Here is a 21,294-nt window from a genome sequence, read left to right on the forward strand (position 1 = left end):
CTGGTGATTTGATTTGATTTGATTTGATTTGATTTGATTTGATTTGATTTGACTGGCTTACAGTCAGAATAAGAGTACGGAAGTCAGCGAGAAAGGTTTGAGGACAGGAAAGAGTTCAAAACACTGTAAAAACTTCTTAGCTAACAAAGTAATTCCTCATTGAATTGGCATTTAGTGGATCTACTGCGTTGTGTGTGTGTGTTTGTGTTCATGTGTGTGTCCTACCTGTTAGCCTTGAGGTTTTTGAGGCGAGCCTCCAGGTCATTTAGCAGGTTGACCTTTTTGCTGCACTGTGAACAGTAGACATCCATCAGTTCACCTGTGTAATGCTGACGCACCCTACGAGGAGTCTGGCCCGCACTGTAAACACACACAGACACACACACACACACACAAACACACACACAGGTTTTTATCTGCCAGAAGTCTGTGTCTGTGAGATGATCCACATTTTCTGGGACAAATCTGTTGCTACACAGTGGAACTAATAACACTTTGTTTGGAACGAACACTTTCCATAAATATACCTTGCAGTCTCCACTTAGTTTAATGCGTTACTGTATGTTGGGAAGGTGCAAGACAGCAAAACAATGACCTCATTATCAGAGAAAAGTCATAATGTCCAAGGTTTTACATAAACATGAAGATACACTCCTTGAATTTGTTAGTTTCCAATAACTCGCCCTAAATCCAAATACTTTCTCCCAGCTCAGGGTTTATACAAATCAACACAATTTGCAGCCGAGTTTAAAATCTCTAAAAATGTTTGTTTTAAGAGGCTCTGTACCAAAACGAGTGAGTGCACCTTTAACCCACTTTGTACTGTACTAATTCCAAGTTCTTTCCCATGCTGAGCCGTTTGAGACTTTTTGTAAATCTGGGCCTCATTTTGAATTTAAATCTCCATGCCAACTCCGTTCGGTGAGTTTTGTCTGCTTGGTATGCGTGGAAGGAGCATGGAGCTGTATTGCCAGTCTATCAGGCGGGAGACTTAATCCCATTAAACACAGGCCTTTGATGAATATTAATGTGGCCTTAAGGGCAAAAACTCCTAAACTACACTTCTGCAGTCAAGACTAAAGAATAAAATGAGTCAGGTACTGATTCTGCGGCTTGCAGACTGGAGCCTCAAGTCCATAATATTTTACAGTTGAAGCTGTATAAACTTGTCTATGTCTTCATCAGGACTTAACCTTTGAGAAACAGCAACGATGCCTCTGCACAACTGAAATGTAGAAATATCTGCTCACAGTAATAGTTGTTCCCAACCCGATGTCTGCAGGTGGCGCTGGGCTGCCAAACATTTGCTCTGGGAAGAAATTTTCAATAAATCTGAATGGTAATTACATATAACGTATACTTATCCTTAGCTAATTAAGGCTCTCTGTGGAGTAAACTGTGTTGACCTTGCAGTGTACCTGCAGTGAATCACTCCCCGTCACGACCTAAAACAATGTGACAGTGCCAGTAAAGTAGGTCATGGGTACGTCAGGTACTCGTCTGTCGTCACATGCTTATGTAGCTACACAATTAGCAAGTGCGGTATTCCTATTACTTGTAACATGCTAACTAGGGTAAAAAGCAAAGACATCAAGAGTATGACAGAGAGTTTGAAAAACGTTTTTCAGTAGTGGAGCTCCTGGAGACGTCTAAATGTTTGACTACTATTGTGGTCGTGACACCCATGTTGACCAGTCCACAACAGCACTGTCACTGTACGAAACAGTCAACCGTCAATATATAAAAACAAAAGTTGGGAACCACCGCAGCAGCAAAGATCTGTAAAATGACCAGGGGTTACGAAGGAATCCTCTTGGAAATAATTGGCAGAGATGTAAGCAACCTGATCTGAATCCATCTTATCTCACGATCAGTGTGGTGGTAGATGACAGTGTGGACAATAGCTACACCATTTAGCATATGGAACTTAAATTATTACATTATGAACTATCATGTACAAAGCTAGTTAACATTAAACTTTTTCAGTACCTTTGTCAACACAATTCAGCGCTGATACCAATATTCTACTTTTATTCCAGTTCTCAGCATTCAGACATGAAGACCACTGTTTCTTTGCCTGATTGACTCTTACCTGGAGGGAACAGATGAGCCAAGGTCCGAGTACCCGTTGGTACGAGTCTCGTCGTCTGGGCAGGGGCTGCTGGGAGTGTAGTCTGGTTCCTCCCCTTCTCCGTAGTCCTCAAACTGCTCCTCGTTCAGAGAAGCTGAGGAACGTGTTGACAGGTCAGATGTCACTGAGATGCTGGTGTGACCACACCTGAGGAAAAAGAGGGATAGGGGAGTGTTATGCTGCATTCATCATCCTCTTTTGTTTTGTTTTGGATTTGTTTCAGATTGTGATCTGAAATTAATGAGAGAGGAACCGAGGACAGTGAAGCGTTGCTATAGGACTTTGGCCTTTATGAACAACCAGGTCCATCAAGCTCAACACAAACAGACATTTGTCCCCATGAATGAAGGTCTCTCCTGCATGCGGCACTGGAACAAGGAGCATGAAGAAAAGACAACGAGACGCACAGAAGTAAAAAAGATGGAGGCAGGCTTACTTCTCCCCAGGGAAAAAGAGATCCCCCAGTACGTCTTCCTTGTCCCCCAATCTGATCAGGCTGTCAGACGTGTCTGACCCTTGGGTGCTTTCCACAGCACTGTCTCTGTCTGATTCCCTCTCCCTGCCGTCGTCTGCCACCTCCTCCTCTGGCTCCTCCACCTCTCCCAGGAACAGCTGGCACTCAGGGACGGGGTCAGGATAGGCCCGCGTGCACATGATGACCGGACAAACCGGCTCCTCCTCACCACCCTGGAGAATGACGGGAAGAACGGCGACAGATTTATAGGCACTGACCTGTGAAAACAGAAACATTTCAGAGCTCGAGTGCATCTGTTACTGTGATCACGGCAATGTTGCCAAAATCTCAATAAAAACCGGGAAACCACAATTACTCTTTTAAGTGACAGCATTGGTTCTGATACCATTAATTCCTATTACAAGAAAACTTCCATAAATCCATAATAAATAATAAATTAATTAATTCTTGAAGAGAATCATAATCAAGCAAAAGCTGCCAAGAGTTCAAAGGGATAAACATTTTACAGTGCTTCAAGTGTGGAGAAACATTTTGATCCATTCAAAATACATCACAACATCCTGCAAATTTACATTTCTAGACATTGGAAGCCTGCGGAATCCATCAAAATGGCCTTGTAATTTAGTTTCAGCTCACAAACCCTGGTTGTTACAAGTGAAACACTTGTGGATTCTGTTTTGAGGTGGATTTCCAATTAAGTAAATTCCCACAGGGTGGGAATGGTCTTTAGTTAGGCGACTGGAGGACCAGAGGGGTGAAAGGGCAGCGCGTCAAAGGTCACAGGTCCCAGGTCCCACTCCGTCTAGTTTCACTCGTCAATGGCTGGCTTATGCCTGGTTTAACGCAACCGAGAACAAGGACTTATCTCAGCATGACTGAACAGCTGAAACACACAGCAGCATGAAGGAGGGGGACAGGTGAGGAGAGGAGAGGGCAGGGTGAGTAATGTGTTGGCTAGTGAGGAACAGAGAGGTGGGGAAACAGGAGAAATAGGCATGCATGGTGGTAAGGACAGAGGTGGGGAGGAGGAATAAGTACAGAAAAGAAGAACAGAGCTAATGGATGTGAAGAAAAGAGAGAAGATTCAAAGCCAAGACAGAATGAAAGGGCTTTAGCCGTACAGTATGAGGCTGAGATTAGACGAGTTATGAAGAAAGATGGAGGAGAGGCAGAGAGATAACAAAGTAGCTTGAGGACAGTCAGGTCGGCATGAGACAACACTAAAGACTAATAAAAGATTTCAGCAACTAAGATTCAGACTCTCTCTCTCTCTCTCACACACACACACACACACACACACACACACACACACACACACACACACACACACACACACACACAACCTTTCATCTGTTAAGCTCCACTAGTGTAGAATTCTTGGCTGAACAACGAATTTTCAAGCCCACACAAAGGACAGAATAAATATTGAAACTGTGTATGTGTGTGTAAGTTTGGCTGCCAACAGAATATACAAAATGACATAATTTTCAATGAACCTAAATACTCAAATGATATAATAAATGATTTGTATTCGAACCGTACCTTCAAAAAAGAAAAAAAAGAGTCTAAAATGACTTGAAATAGAGTTGGAGGTTTCAAAAGTGGGAAAACAGAAATCAAAACTTCTTTTAAAACTGGGAGGCGTTCATATAATGGCAGGAGGTCCAGTGGTCTGAAGCATCTAATAAAAAATGAGAGAGCAAATAAATAAATGGGTCTTTGCTTACATTCCATCAAACACACATGCAAATATTCATGCCTGCGTTGAAAAACTCAAAAACTGAGGCTCTGTATTGTTACAAAGAGCCAACATGAGGGTCTGGAGCGGAGTCACAGGGAATAAAAGGAAGGATAAAGGTCTCTTTAGCATTCCTTAGACCAGTCTCCTTATTTCCCCGCGGCAGAAAAAGAAACAGTGGGAGGCAAGAAAAGAGGCAGCCCCGCCTCTGTGCAACAATTAAATGAACCGAACAAGCTAACACAGCGGGGAAGTTTGACACCTGTGGTGCTCATTCTGAGGAGGAGAGGAGAGGAGCTTTTTAATATGAAGAGCAAGCTCACGGAATATAAACAAACAACGTTAGAGCTATAAAGACGTGCCGCTGAATATGGGTCATGAAGGTGAGAAAACCTGTTACGCAACACATTTGCTAATAATGTGACAACATCCGATCATTACATCAGCTGTAAATGATCACTTTGTTGGCTTCGCTGCTTTAGTTGATAATAAAATGAAATACCGTTAGAGTACAATTAAAGTTAAAAACTCCAACTATGCTACCCACAGTGTTATTAATACCTCCATTCTTACTGACTGCATTTTGCTTATGCTACACTCACGCAATCTACTTAGTAAAGGCTGATTTAAAGAGCGTTACTGTCCTCTGCTCAGGTGAATGTGTTCAGCGACTCACTCAGAAGTTCAGAAACAGGAGCGATACACCTTGAGGAATCAGTCAAGATCCATTTTCAGGAGAACACAAGCACATGTGCCGTCATTGGGCTGTCAACTGAAGCCTTTCTGACAGCTGTTGTTTCAGGCAATGACACTAATGGCCAGTAATACCCTTCAGTGCGTGTATGTGTGTGTTCAAACAGAAGTACTTTGCCTGTCACTCTGATGAAAATAAAAAAGTGATGATTGAGGAGAAGCTGTGTCTGTGTATGTGTGTGTGTGTGTATGTGTGTGTGTGTGTGTGTGTGTGTGTGTGTGTGTGTGTGTGTGTGTGTGTGTGTGTGTATGTGTGTGTATGTGTGTGTACAGTATGCGTCTCTCCCCGCGTACCTGCTCCAGAGCAGCCCGGGGGCTGTAACTGCCAAATCATGAGCCTGCAGAGTGTTTCCCCGGAGCACAAACACAGCCAGCCTGCCAAACAGCGTTCAACCTGCCAGTGGCTTTGAACTGAAGATGCCAAATTCAGCTTGTGCTCGTAACTGCAGCGGCTCTGCCCGAAGCTTGACGCGCCCTCACATCACCCTTTGGCCATATCGCCATTAAGTGTTCCCTTGGGCCAAAACAGCTCTGCTGTTGATGATTCATCAGCAGGTTTTATCAGGTGATAAAAGTGCCTGAAGCCTTTCAGTGTTTGGTAGTGCACATAATGTATTACACAGCATTTGTTTCATACTTGAGTGTATTTGTTTCTCAAGGCAGTGCTTTTACATATCAGCATTTTTTTTTAAATACACTGTTCAACTCAGTTGATGACTGATCACCAATCATGCCCACGGATTTCTCTCAGATGTAAGAACATTTACTAGAGAGGGACAGGAAAGATGTAAAACACCACACAGCTGCTCGTCTTCTCACTGCACAGCATGCATGCTGTCGTACATATTCTGTTTTCACATTTGACTTTAAATAAACGGGGAAAAAAGATTCCCAATCTGTCTGTGAGTCTGTTGCTTCAGGGTCTGACCCAGTTAAAATGCAGACATCTTATCATTTCTTTCACACTCTCCCAGGTGAGAGGAATGAGAAAAGATGGAGGGATGAAGGAGAAAAATTCAGTCTCCTTCTCTGAGATGAGAAATTCAGACATTTGCTGTGTGTCTGTGTTCAATCTGTGTACTTTTCTGGGCAGAAATTGTCAGGGTTCATACAGTATGTTAACAACAACTAGCTGTATGTGTGACTGTGCTCCCCTCAGAGTTTAACTGACCTTCTGTACAACATCAATCATCACTGACTAACTCACATTTATTACATGTAATTCATCGCTTGTCGTGTGTGGCTGAATGAGCATGTGTACGCTGTAAACCATCTAAAGTCAGACATTTGGTGTAGACACGAACACTGTCAGCCCAGATTTTCCAGGTACGGAAGCAGTTGTACAGCATGAAGAGTTACGTATGAGACAGAGTGAGGAAGAGACTCTAACAAAGCCAGACTCTCTGAGGAAAATGTATTATTTACATCCACTGCAGCTGCAACAGAAATGAAAGAAGAGGAAAAAAAGAAAGAGAAAATGAAGAGCAAGCGACAGTTGTCACTTCTCTGAGGGGAGCTGAAGAGAGAGAGAAATAGAAGGAAAGAAAAGGAGAACGAGAGGCTGATGGTTGAGCAGAGAAAAGATCAGCGGCAACTGAAAGTAAAATAAAAAGCATAACAAGCACAGCTATGTAAGTGTGCAACACTTTGGAAATCTGTCTGAAGTAACTGGAAAATAATCTGACCTCCTAATTCCCTTTCAGTTCAGCTTGGCAGTGACAGGTTTATGTAACATGTTGACACAATCCTGAAACTTCAAATGTTGAGTCATGCATTTGCAAGGCTTCAGCTGTTGAGCAACACCGCAGGAGATCACAGGATAGAAAACGGTGAGATGCAAATGATGTTATTGTATTGCACCGACTGCCGCAATACCGGCTGCGATAGGGAGGCAAACATTCAGCGCTTTCTTGTTACAAAATGAAGTGTGTGTTTGTGTGAGAGAAAGATTTGGAACAAACAGGTGAGTGGGAGGCAAACGTGCATTCAGAGAAACACTGAAAAGTTTAGCTCCAACTCCTCCCGCCAATGTTCACTTGCAATTTTATTTCCTCTGTCCCTGCAGTCAAATCGTGAACTGGTCCAAATACACCATGCAAATTCCTCATGGAAATAAATGTCACAGAGGTGAAGCTTATTCTTAGGAAGGCCAGTCAAACTGACTTGGTATTCAGTATTTCACACACAGGAAACAGAATGTAGGTTAACGAAGAAGTAAACTTGGTCATCATTATTATTATTCATTTGAACTCAAACCGCCATGTTTGTCTAAAGCTAACCAAGTCATGTTGGTGCTCAAACCTATCCAAAGCTTAACCACAGTGTTGTCACACACATTTTTTTGTCAACAGTGAAGACTTGTGGTTTTGAACAGCACAGACAAATTATGTCATCCTGCTGATTTCGGCGTTGGATCAGAAAATGCTTTTGCGTGTTCTTCTTGAGGATGAGTGTTGTATTTTGATGTTTAGTGAGTTAAAATCTATATAATCTACATTCACCTGAAAAATAAAATGTTGTTCACTCCCTTTCTCTTCAAACAAGTACATTTTCAGTAGCTAATCTACATACTTCAACACAGTGCTTGTCAGTGCTGGGCAAGCTAAGTGTAGTGAGCTAAGCTACCAGTTACTCTACATCAAATGAAGCTTTGCTACACTCAAGCTACTCTCAAGAGAAATGTAGCAAACTTCAGCAACATGGCAGGAGAAGTTTACAACATCAAAGATACTTCTTTTTTTTTTACGTTGAGGCTCAGGAGGTGGAGCGGGTTGACCACTCATCAGAGGGTCTGTGGTTTGATTCCTGGCTCCTCCAGTCTGCATGTTGAACAGTCCTTGGCCAAGATACCGAATGCCAAATTGTGCTGTGCCACCAACCCAACACATGCCATGTTCATGGGTGAATCAGCCCAAGGACTGGTGCATGATGTCACCGTCATATGGAGGTGCTTCTGTCGGCTACACATGCACACCCGTGTACAGCGGTGGCGTCGCTCACAGATCTTTAGCAGCTTTATTTCAGACTGTAGCAGAAAGCTCTGCTGCGTTTGAGCTGCACGAATGTTTGGAGAAAATGTAGCTTGTGTGGATGCAACTGCATTACATGACCAATTAAAGAGTTGAGCAACTGAAAAGCTACTTGATTCAGAAAACGGTGACGCTACCACCACGCAACTGGGAAATGTAGTTAAACTAGTAGCACCCCTACTTGTAGTGCCACTTCTGTCTGACACTGGTGCCAGCATACCCGTGTATACAATTAAAGCTTACACGCACACCCACAAAACACACACACATACAGAGTGTCAGGCAGAGTGACATGAACTAATTAGCTACTGAAAGGCCAATTAACTTGAGATTAGTGATCTCGAAGTCATCAAAGGCCCAAACTCTTTATCAGGCTGAACAACAACAACAGCTTTGTTGCAGCCGTCATTAAAAAGACTCTGTATATACCTCTCCTCACACTCCTTTAGTCGATGCTGAGTGCTGAGAGTCAATAACATTTTAGTGCTGAACAAATCATTAATCTGGCCCTCTGGCACGCTGGACAATTATGTGGATGACCACGCATTTCAAAGCCCCATTGATCTCAATGTAAAAAGTGAGGGATGGCTGCCAGACCGTGACTGGGTACGAGTGGTACAACCTGAGCATCTTATTTTCAGCTGGAAATGCTGCCAGCAGACTGACATTTCCTTGTGTGTTGAATTTAGTTTCACTTGGTTATTATAAACTTGTTCCGTTTCAACATTTAAAGTTTCACATAAGCACACGTACGGCAGATAATGCCATAGATATTTTTAAAAGACATTGAAGTCAAGGCAAGTCTTGATGCAAATTGATCTGCATTAGATATTTTAATTGGCTGAACTGTAAAAATGGCGGCTTCTTCCTTTAAAAGAGACGTAGCAGTGATCTCTCCTGAGGACAACCCTCTAAGAATATTTGAGGAATGTGATTGATCATTTGAGGACAACTAGTCTGGAGGAGTTACAAAGCTTATAGGGTTTTAAAATGCGTTGTTCCTGGTGTCTATTTGTTGTATAACTAGTTGGACAGCAATCATGTTATTGCTGCACAGTCACAGTGCACAGTGTGTTGTGCAAAAGGCAGAGAAGGCGAAGCAGAGATGGAGTGCTACATGGGTGTGGGGTGGGACAGGATGAGCAGACGCATGAACTGACACCAGCCGGATCGATCCACACTGATGAAGCTTTGATTTAGTGTGAGTCAGCGGGAAAAAGGGATGGGAAGATCAGGCAAAGAGAGACGGAGAGAAATACAGAGAAATGGATGGAGGAGAGAAAACAGAAAGAGGGAGAGGAAGGAGGAAGAGAGAGAGGGGCAGCAGAGAAAGAGCAGCAGTCTCTCTGCTCGTGTTTGTCAGACTGAGCTCCAGAGATAAGAGGCGTTCCTCTGCAGAGGCTTTACATCTCTCTCTCTCTCTCTTTGTTCTTTTCATCCTCTCTTACTCTCTTTCTCCCCATTCTTCTAAGCCCTGAGCTGCTCCAGTGCTGCCACCACAGAAATATTCACCTATTAAGTGAATCGTTGAATGCTCGTGCTTTGATATTCAGCATTTTGGCTCTGTGGCTTTTCTGTCACTCTGAGCCTCAGATCTCACCAGTGGGAAACCAGAAGCGGTGAGACAGGGGGGCATAAGTGACTTTACAGAACCTAAGAATGATATTCTAACTGCGGAGCTGAAAAGATTAGTTGGTTATTGATTAGTGATTCATTTGAGTCATTATTCAAGCACTAACCAAACATTAGCTTCTCAATGTGGGTTTTAATATTAAATTGAATGCTTTGGCCTTTTGAACAGGAAGGAACCAGAAGTCTAACTATATTCTGCAGCGTGCTTGTAGTTCAATTACATTCATATTTGCATCGTGATATAAGAGTAGCCAGTTTACTACTGAAACGACAATATTAGGACATGTATTTCGGGCTCCTCTGCTCCAAATGAACCCCTTTAACCAGCCCTGGGACCTTTTTCTTCCCTCCTGACAGCTGTGAAGGCATGCCCAGGCAGTGCATTCGTCAAGCAGCCGCCACCACCACATGCTTGACCTTTGTGCATGTGCAAAAGGGCGTTGCTCAGTGCTCACACAGCGACAGTGTCATCAGGGATAAGCCTCCTGAATCTCAGTCTGAAGAAGAATCATCATGGCTAGACTTCAGTAAATACATGACACTGACTAGCTCAACCGATAAAACCTACGTTTCACCTTGTGACAGCTGAGAGTAAATCTGCTGCAAAGACACAAACCTCAGAACACATCAGTACTGATTATTGTTGTTTGTGAACAAATGCTCAGAGAGGTTGTTGCATGATATTTTCAAAGTTACCTGGCTAACTGAGGAATCCTGCTTCATGCACTATCCCCACCTGCAGCGATATTAATTGCATTTTCCCATGAATCATGGGGAATCTTATTTTTTGAGTATTTTATTGAGTGGGACCTTCGTGAAATAACCAATTGTGGGCATGTGACCTTTTTTGTATAAATATTTTGTTATAATTTCACGGCTCTTTGCTAATTTTTGGTGGTTCGAACTACTTTTTTTAAGTATCTTCAACTCACCAAGGCAGATTTCTCTGGTATCAGTAACTGGTAGTGGCAAAGTCGTGCTTTCAAAGCAGCTTCCCTAAGACTGCTTTTGAACTTGAATTTGAAGATGTTACCTTGGACATTCTGGGAAACCGTGATTGATTTGTCACTATGTTCTGACATTTCATACACCAATAAGCAGCAGAGAAATCTTTAGTAAAAACAATAGTTAGGAGCAACCCTGACACATATTAACTGTAAATAGTCTCTATTTGTTGAGCAACGATCATGTTCACACAATAACAATTTGCTTTTGCAAAAAAAACCATGATGGGAGAGAAGAAACACTGTTGTTTCTGTACTGTTCGTGTATGTGTGCATGTATCTGCCTGTGTGTCTGTATCATTCAGCTCCTATGATAAGCAATACTCTTCCTACGCATGCACACTCACACATTACACAAAGGGGAAGTAATGACTCACATTTCACCAACATTTTGTTAAGTCAACACTGTGAGAAGCAAATGAGACACACATAGTCGCCAAGCAGAAACACTGCGCACAAACAGCAACAGGTTTTTAAATGAAGCCTCTCCTCCGCTCTGCTCATTCATCTTTAAGTCAAAACGGTTCAGTCCAACATCAACACTGGGCCTTTCACAGCAGTTTGACACACACACACACCGACTCTGCTACAAAAACATCAGCATTCTACACCCTGCACTGTGCTTCAATTACAAATACAAACACTCACGCACACACTCTCTCACAGACACACATACACTTGTTTCCACCTGAGTCTCGAGGGAAACGGGCAGCTGCTTGGATTACCAGGAATGTTGCACTGGACAAAGGACAATGTAGGGAGGGACTGGAGCAGCACACTGGAAACTGTGTGCAGGTATTCCCGATGAAATCCAGCTTATACACACATGAGAAACGCAAAGAGGTGAAACAGCGTGTGTGTGTGTGTGTGTGTGTGTGTGTGTGTGTGTGTGTTGTCTGTTGAAGGAAATAATGTCTGACAAGTGGAAAGATGAGGAAAGTACTTCAGAGTGAGTTTATTTTAGGCTGCCCAGACTTCATCAAGGGGGAGTTCAGGTAAAAATTTGGATTATTATATATTAACATTCAGATTATCCACATAAGCGTAAAGGGTTAAAAACAGGTACTGTATTACTGACAGTTGAGATTAGTTGTTAAGAAATGTGTGTGCGTGCGCGCACGTGTGTGTGTGTGTGTGTGTGTATGTGTGTGTGTGTGTGTAGAGTGGGCCCGTTAAACAAGGAGAACTTGAAATACATCCTTTGCTTATGAGCAATGTAAGTGAGCTATTTCATTGTCTGTGTGTGTGAATTAATGGAAGAGCGGCATGAACTGAGAATATGACCAGACAATTCAGCTCCATTAACTGTACGTCACAAAGCTGCACGCAAAGCCATTGTTATGTCCTGCTGCCATTCAGTCAATGCACATGTGGGAGGCACAAACAGGTCCATAAGTTCAACCAAAGGGCTACGTTGCACCTGCTCATGTGTTACCAATCCTTCAACTAAAGAGAAACTACAAAGCAAAAAGAAAGCTAAATGTTTGTGTGGGTATATCTGAGGAAAGTCTAAGTGAGGGGCCACGCTGTCACTGTCATCTTGAAGTGTAATTAAGAGAAGCTGTCACACAAGCAGACAAGTGTGTGGCTACTGTATCTGTCGGTTTATTTTCCCAGGGTGTCACCCACATGCTCTGAACTGTTCAGTCTTTAATAACCACTTAGACTATGTTGGAACAAAACATGCTACTGCTTCATATAAAAAAGAAAGAAGCGGCAATCAACCCACAAACATCAAACCGAAGACGTACAACAGGCAGTGTAATACAGTTAACTGGGGCTGCGAATAGTTATTATTTTAGTTACAGTTTCCAAAAGATGCTTAATTCACAACAATATAAAACTGAGAAGCCGCACATCTGGACATTTTTGCATGACGTCTGATTAACTCTTTGTCGACTGATTAATGGTTTAAGTTTGGTATTATGAGGGACTGCAATGAGACAAGCACAACACCCTGAATCACATGTAGCAACACAGAAGCTTAACAACTCTCCTTCTCACTCAGCGTCTAAATCCGTCGTCCTCACAGCTAAAGTGTGTTGTGTCTCACGCATTGATCGTCCTCTCTGAGTCATCAAACTCATGTCCGGTGAAAAGAAAAGAAAGCACCTCGCTGTCTTTCTTTAACAATGTGTATTGTCTCTCTCTCTCTCTCTCTCTCTCTCTCTCTCTCTCTCTCTCGCTCTCTCTCTCTCTCTCTCTCTCTCTCTCTCTCTCTCTCAAGCAACTGTTTGTCAGCCCTCTTGCTGTTGTCCATTGAATGGGGGCATTTCAGTGAGTCGTTAGAGGCAGACCCTCAGCAGGTGGTCAGCCTCTTGTCAGCTGTTGCGTGAGCATAGCAATAACTCATTTAAATATTTTCTAAAAAGGAAAACTACAAGAACCAAGAGAGCCTCTGCAGATGCTCAACGCAAGCTCAGAGACAATATTCAGCTTTGAAACTACATTAACTTAGTGAAGATGTGAATTAAGAAAGATAAATATTTGTTTTGTCTAGAGAATGTTCTTCATTCAGTATCAGAAAGTACAGAAGAAATAATAGAGAGGAGTGACTATTTTAACTGCTGGGGATTAGTCGCCATTCATCCAGTACAGCCAACTAATCTAGTTATTCTCGTCCTGGTGTACAAACTGTGCGCAGTCAAAGACACATGGCTGCATGTCAGACTTGTTTAAGGAACAAAGTCACTGCAAATATATTCAACTTAATGCACATTTGCAAAACGATTCTGGTGGAAAACAAAAGTCTTCCTGGGATGTTTTGAGCCGGGCACCATGAGCAGGGAGCGTCCTGCAGGGCCGAAGAAGAGTAGATCTCATTATGTAACATCCAGCCACAGACCAGGAGTATTCAAAACGACGACGGGGTCTGACGTCACATGTTGCTACTGTGATCCCCACAATACAAATAAGACTCGGCCTGCCTTTCTATTTTAGGAGTCATGAATGAATATTAGAGGGAACAAAAAGTACAGCAAGTATCTGCTGTACTGTCAACAGCTCGTGACTTAAAGGCTAATAGTCCAGTACTGTCAGCACATTGTAGTCACACTTCTTTAGATGGCGCAAATATCAGATCCAAATGACAGGAAAACCTATTTTTACAATGATGACACTGGCCTCTTATGTGTGTATTATGTCATCAGTACACCTACATTTTCAGTGTGGTTGCTTCAAAACACAAGGTGACTGTTATGGTATAAACTTCTGCTTTTTCACTGAATGATGTCCTGAATAAAGAGACAGACTGGAATAATGTGAATTACACTTACAGCGCACAATGACTTCTGAGGAATTCCAAGTAAATGAGTATTAATACTGATGACACACGACAGACCCTGAATCATAACAGACCAGACTGTCTGACATTTATATTTACCTCAGTCCTGATCGACAGCGAACCTGTTCGCACAAACATCATTCCAGTACCCTTCCTCGGTCTGTCTACACCTGGACATGCCGCGTCTGTCCCGCACACTTCTTTTGATCACACATGCTGTCTCCCTCTCTCACTCCCTCTTCTTCCAGCGACCCTGATTTCCAATTAATCCCATTACTGTCAGAGAGATGCTGAAGCGCAACAGAGCCACCAGCGACTGAGGCAGGGAGTGAAAATGATGAGGAGGGATACTGGAGAGCAGACAGGGGAGAGATGAGAGCGAGCGGAAGAGACAGGACAGCGCAGTGTGGTGACACAGACGCCAGAAGCTGAGCGAGACAGGCAGGGAAGCCGCGAGGCAGGGTCAACCGCATGCAACACACACACATCCAAACACAAAGTGGGGGACAATGGACTCTGCACTGCCGCTGGACTGTCCCCCCCCCCCCCGCCTTTAACTGGCCAGTCTCCCCCCTTCACTAAAAACTACCTTCATGTGTTGGCCTTTCTTTCACTAAACCCTCACATCTCTCTGAGTGTTTCCTCTGTTCCCATTCTGTCAAGTATTCTTTCATCATCCCCATTTTCCGGCTGGTTGGCTGCAGTCTGGTTGCTTACCCCGTTCACTAGTGAGGGGAGTCCATGTTCAGCGGTCCCCCTTGTTCCCCCAGCCAAACCCTCATCCACTGAAGTCATCCACTCGCCCTGTTCACCAGGGCTCAGTCCGTTGTCTTGGCTCACGAGTGCACACACACACACTCACACACTCACACACACACCACACAGGTGTTCCCTTCAAAGGCAGGAGGAGGAGGAAGCGTCGGGATAGTCCAGAGGGTGAATCCCTGTTGGTGGTATAATCCAAAGAGAGGCAGAGAAGCGGTGCAGGATGTATCGTTCACTTTAAAACTACACCGGCTGTCTGGTTTCTCCTCCACCGACAGAGACCGTGACTGTCTCTCTCTCTCTCGCTCTCTGTAACACACACACGCACAGGCACAGGCACACACAAACACACACAAACACAAGCACGGACTCTGGACCTCACACCCTCACACTCACACACTTTCTCTCTCTCTCTGACTGGTTCGCCGGCTGACTCGCATTCACACACTGAGAGCTCAGATCAGGCAACAGTTGTTGAATTCATGGCCCCTCCTTCCCACCCTCCCTCCCCCTCGTGGGTGGTTGCTTAGCAACTGGCTTCTGTGGGCGGGGCTTGCGCGAGCCCTCACATTGCTGCACACTCCGCTCCGCGCTGCCGCCCACTCAGGCTGTATTTGCATATGAAGCCCTGCCTGCTCTCTGTCTGTGCTGTGGAAGAGGCCAGTGCCTGTGTGGGCTGTGAGGGGGGAGGGAGGTGAACGCTGTCACTTAAACTGAAACTGTTTGTCTTCAGTGATGCAGCAGATTCCACAAGATGGGACAAAAAGAAAGAGACGCACTGGTTCGTAACAACGGGAAGGAGAAAAAGGGGGAAGGAAGTCATGGAGAGAAGAAGAGGGGCGATGGCCGAGCAGCTACAGGCAAATTAACCTTACATTTTAGAGCTTTAACAGTTAATCAATTAGACAATCAATAGAGAATTATCTGGCAACTATTTCAGTAATGGATCAATTATTTCAATCTGATTCAAGTCTCTCCAGTTTGTTTTGTTTCCTCAGTCTTTTATGCTGTTAAACTGAATCTCTTTTGGTTCTTGAATGATGGTCAGACAAAACAAGACTCTTTAATATGCCAACTTGGGCTATGTGAGATTCATTTATTTTTAAGTATTTTATGGACTGATTAAGCGAGAAAACAACTGACAGACTAATCAATATCGGAAATAATCTTTGGTTTCATTTGCAGGATCACTGATTCATGAGATCCTTTCAAAAATGCAGAGTGGTCAGTGTTCACATGAAGCTGTGTTTCATGGTTCCTGAAAAGTTGACATTTCATAGATACAATGTGTTGCACAGATGTGATAATTGAGGAATTATGTACCAAAAGTTACACATTTCTAAGAGTTGATTATTGGTTCCGATCAATCAGTGAAACTAAGATGAATAACATATCTATATTCTTAATCTGATGTGCAGAATTGCTGAATGGAAACTACAAATAACCCCTCAAAACGCAAAACTATTTTGGTATTTTCATGCTGCTTCCAGAATTTTACAAAACCAACTTTTTCAATTCTTCTTTCTAAATAATTTCACAGCAGTGTTCCATTAAGCATATAATCTACCCCTCAAAGAGTCCACAGAAGTTTTAAATAAATGTAGGGAAATATTCTGTGAGCGTGCTCTCTGTAATGTTTACCATTATTTCTTTCTTTTTCAGCTCTTATCTCAGCTCCACAGGGCATTTCAGTCATTCTTTCAGCTGCCACTCTGCGCCTTACTCCTCCACTCTGATCTTTTAAATCGCTCCTATTCTAGTTGGAGGCTGACCAGACTCTCTTATCATAGTCAGGGATACAGAAAACAACTTGAAGTCTGCACTGAAGGGCCCGGAGATCTTCTAATTAGAGCTCCAAAAATGTGATTATCATGTTTGTTACTCATGCTGGGTGGCGCCAGTCCCCCCAGTCCTTTGTGGAGCTATTTTGCATTCAAAATTCCACTTATTTTAGAGATACTGTTCGTGAGTGTGGCCCGAGCTGAAATGGGGACCATATGGACATTACAATGATGTGACGGCACACACAGTGCTGTACACTAACTGCAGACTGAGTCAGACAGCACCATACAGTATCTCTGTTAGTGTGCAGTTACACATTTCTCACAAAGACGTCAAGATGACCTGGTTTCAGCTGTGCTGCACACAGACGTACAGGCAGAGGATAAAACACAGATTACCAGGAGCAGTTCTAAATCTCACATGAGCTGCTGGTGCCCTTCATGTTTGGTTTAGACCTCGCTCATGAATTGACATTATGATTCAGACTCTATGTCACTATGGGACAGGATCCGGTAGGTGAGTCTGTACTTTGTTGTTTTTCTTGAGTTGGGGGCAGTGGTAAAAGTAAAAGTACAAATATCACACTGAAAAAAATACTCTGTTACACCTGAAAGTACTGTGTTGAAAATGTTACTGAAGTAAAAAAGTATGTACAAAATGTTATGTAAAAGTAGCATTTCACTGTTTTAGTTGGTTGAGGTGGAGCTAATTCTGAACTATTTTTATTGGACTGCAACTAATAATTATTTTCATTAATGTTATGTTATTAATAATTATTAAAAATAAATTAAAAATAATTTCATGGTATATCAGCAAACTTTCACTTTTGAGAAGCTGGAACAGTGAAATGTATTGACATGAAGAATTACTAAATAAAAAGTATTTGCCAATTAGTTTTCTGTCAGTCAGCTGACAGAAAACTAATCAGCTCCATTTATCAGCTGATCATTTGAGGTTTGCTTTTGGGCAGTTTAATTAAAAACAAAACATCGTATTCCATAAGCTCTTCATATTCTGAATTTGTTAATTAAAAAGGTCAAATAACTGTAATGAAGGATCTCAGATTTCTTGAATAAATGTACTTCGTCACATTCCACCACTGAGTGGAGGTACCAGATGATTAGTCTGAATCTATTGTACTCCTCTTCCTCTTGTTTGCTCTCACTTTGTTCTGAGTGCTTGTTCATACACTCTATGATGAATGGATCACAAAAAAAGATTCGATTTCACTGCAAACAACTTCTCAGATATATTTGCTATATTTCTGCGTTATCTTGCCTGACTGAACAAGCTGCTATCACAGTATGATCCACTTCCTCTTCTTATTGTCATCTGAGAACCTCCCGGACTCTCATATTGCTGTTGTCCTCCTTACATTTGAAGGACCTGTTCCCCAAGCTGTGGAAACATAAATCACACACTCTACTGCCATCATAACAACTCCACTCCAGTCTCCGTGCTACTTGAAATAAAAAGAGCAGGATGATACAGTAGCCTCTGTATGTTCCCCCGGGCCTGTACGCTACGTTGATTCTATAAACTTCTCTCTGCCTTTCCTCCTCGCTGTGTTTCACCAAAGTATTGGATTAATCTGTCAATTTGTTGTCTTTGTAATTCCAATACAATCTCATACTTTCTGGGTGTATGTTGTTATGCCTGCGTGGTGCTGGCTAAGGTCTCACCACTTCATGTCTTGTTCCAGTATGTGGACTCAGCAGCCTCTGGCAAGAGCTGATGGCAGCTGAGCCAAAACTTAATCCTGCTAAAATTACAAGGAAATGTCACAGAACATACTTCCGTCTTGCTGTCTTGCTCTCTCTCTCTCTCTCTCTCTCTCTCTCTCTCTCTCTCTCTCTCTCTCTCTCTCTCTGGGCATATTTTCAGTGTTTCCATGTTAACTTCATGAGTCATACTCTGCATGCCGGCCAATCTCTGTGTCTCATATAATAGGTGTCACAGAGCCACCGCTGCTTGAGTCCTGATGCTTGATGTGAGTACTCTTGTACTGATGGAGTGATGAGCAAAGGAGGGAAAAGTGGTGAAAAGACGAAGAGGAGGAGGAAAGAGATATGATCCAAGCTGAGGAAGCCAAATAAAAGCTAATTGTGTGGAATGGAATGCACCCTTCCTGTAGTCTCCCTTCTTTCTCCCTCCCTCTTGCTCTCTTCCTCTGTCACCTCTCAAAGATGTTGGCTGTGGCTCAACCAATGGCCTGTGGCTATTTGTTTATGTGCAATTTGTTAGAGGGCTGGCCCCTTTCCCCCTTTTCAAAGAAGCCATTTACAATTCTATTCATGTCTACCTGCCACATTCACACTGCGACACATAGTTATGGTCCAAGAGGTTTGGACAGGTTTTCACTCAGTTCTTTCACAAAGTGTTAACACAGTTATGTTAATGTGTTTCAGGGAGGAGAAGACATTATTACATTACTTTTTGTAATGGTGTACAGTATATTGGAGTGAAGGGAGGTGCAGTGTTATAAGACTCAGTGGCAAAGAGGACGTGGTGGGTTCTGCATTGTACTCCTCATGGATGAATGGACTCAGGGCTGAAACACACATATACACCTTCAGACACACATCCTGAACTGCACATATTGTAGTATCAAAAAAAAAAAACCCTAAACAAACGTGCATGTTGCAGAGTTCAGCTGAAACAGCTCTGCGGGGATTCTCATCCAGCTGCTGGGGTTCGCAATGCAGCAAGACGAATGATAGAGAGGATGAGGGTGGGGGTAGAGATGGATAGAGCGAGAGAGGGAGAGGCCCCAAAGAATAAGGAGAGGAAGCACAAGAAGGTTAGACGAAGTAAATGAGGCAGGGATACTACTCAAGGGGCAGCGGGCTGGTAGGCTGCTTATTTGCACTGTGCAGTGCTGTGCTGTGCTGTGCTGTGAATGCCAATAACTCAGCCACACTACTAGCAGATATGGAGAGCTTTGGACTTATGACCACCACGCATGTAGCTACTTAAAGGCTTCCTGTGACAATTAGGGTTGGGTAGCAAACTCTTCTTTTCAGGGCACTGACCAAATTACGTTGGTACTATGGAGTACTACTACTTCAAGTTAAATGATCTTGGTTGTTTGCAGACAGAAGTGACCATATAACACGCATTGCCAAGCCTCTATCCTGATTGGTTCGGCACGAGGTCAGGCCTCTCAAGTTTTCTACTGAGTTCAGAGTGAGATTTTGGTGGCGATGGGGGGGGGATGCAGATGTATGTGTGTGCCATTTTGTTCGCGACCGACACATCACTAATTCCTCTACCTGTTCTGCTGTTAGAAAAAATAGCGAAAACAACTTGGTGGGCATTATGCTGGTAATTTCTCTGCGTGAGAAATACAAGGAGTGGTGTGTGAACGGACTGAAATGCGTATCTCACACCCAATGCGTGACACTTTAGAGCCCTGCAAGGTAGCCACACCCTAAAGCACACCCCGCTTTATCGTCTATTTTATGCCAAATGGGAGCATCATTTACAAAATGCACAGCATGCTGTAGTGAAAAACACTTGAAACTAGTGATTAACCTGAAGAAACACCTGGTCAAACATAAAATATTAAGTGAAAGAAGAAGAGTATCCTGTGTTTGATAGCATGAAAGCCATGTCCCTTGTAGCCACAGCTAACATTAGCATGCCTACAGCCAGCACTGAAGAAGCTGAACTCTCTATGGACGACAAAACTTTAAGTGAGGTATCGACAACTTCATCGACATCTTCAGGTAATTTATTAGCTAGTTGGATAAGTTGTTGAGATAACTGTGCTTTTTTCATTGTGTTGTTGGATGTAGCTTAGCATTAGCAAACACTTAACTACTGGCCACGTCTGAAATTTCTTACCAACATGCTATTTAGTATGCTAATATAGGACAAACTGTTACTCACCATTCAGTTTCATTTCAATCCATTAAGGCAGCAGTCTTTTAGCTGCTTTATCCCACCAGACTTGGGCATTCAGTGCTTCACGCGGCCGCTCATTCTCCAGCCCTCTGAACTCCTTTATTGCTCCTGCCTCCGATAATTTCCATAACCTCAGTCTGAATGATGGCATGGGCAGATCTGACTTCTGGACCATGTCACATTCAACGATTTGATTTTCTTAAATGATGTGTAATTTCTGGCTTAATTAATAAGTACATGTAATTTGAAATGATGCACTCTAGATGCCATTTATCCTCTATCATTACACAGGCTTAGGGTTTGAAGGAGTATATTTACATCTCTGACCGAGCCAAAGATCTGACAACATACAACCACTAAGTGCACAACTTTACGAGATTCACTTTAATAACAATGTCGGCAGTGGAGGCGGCGAGAGGAAAGGGTCGGACAGAGTGTGAGTGAGCAAGCCGGCGAGCGAGCGAGCAGGAGAAAGATTGAAAGGGCTGAAATGTGCAGTATCATTTCTGATGCTATCTTGAGTTTGCCAGTCTTGACAGAAAGAGTGAGACCACAAATAAAAGAGTCTCAGAAAGAAATAAAAAAGAAAATCAGAAAGAAACTATTAAATAACAGTCAGAGGTACAACTTCTTATCATGAAACTGTAATGTCAAACAAAAAGCATGAACAACGACTTTAAATCAACTTCCTCAAACTTCCTCTTCGTACAGAAGCAGTGAGCAACAGAAGCACAGTATCGCATAGAAACATGAAATATTATCTCCTGCCACTGCAGGTCTTGTGAGAACGACAGAC

At 43.0% G+C, this 21,294-nt stretch overlaps 1 protein-coding gene across 7 annotated transcripts in view; it reads right to left on the reverse strand.

The window, feature by feature from the left end:
- Positions 1 to 21,294, reverse strand: part of rab11fip4b (RAB11 family interacting protein 4 (class II) b) — a 58,972-nt gene that overhangs the window by 13,156 nt on the left and 24,522 nt on the right. For 3 of the 7 annotated variants that reach the window (XM_070974359.1, XM_070974367.1, XM_070974404.1), the window contains 3 exons: positions 2,568 to 2,818; positions 2,093 to 2,278; positions 226 to 360 (listed from right to left, as the gene is read on the reverse strand). In XM_070974359.1, the coding sequence (XP_070830460.1) occupies positions 226 to 360; positions 2,093 to 2,278; positions 2,568 to 2,818 (572 nt within the window). Of the gene's footprint in view, positions 1 to 225; positions 361 to 2,092; positions 2,279 to 2,567; positions 2,819 to 14,144; positions 14,364 to 14,762; positions 15,259 to 21,294 lie in introns of those variants that run through there. The other 4 variants (XM_070974394.1, XM_070974375.1, XM_070974411.1 and 1 more) reach the window with 2 other exon arrangements.

This window comes from Chaetodon trifascialis, chromosome 2 (genome assembly GCF_039877785.1).
Source record: "Chaetodon trifascialis isolate fChaTrf1 chromosome 2, fChaTrf1.hap1, whole genome shotgun sequence".
NCBI lineage: Eukaryota > Metazoa > Chordata > Actinopteri > Chaetodontiformes > Chaetodontidae > Chaetodon > Chaetodon trifascialis.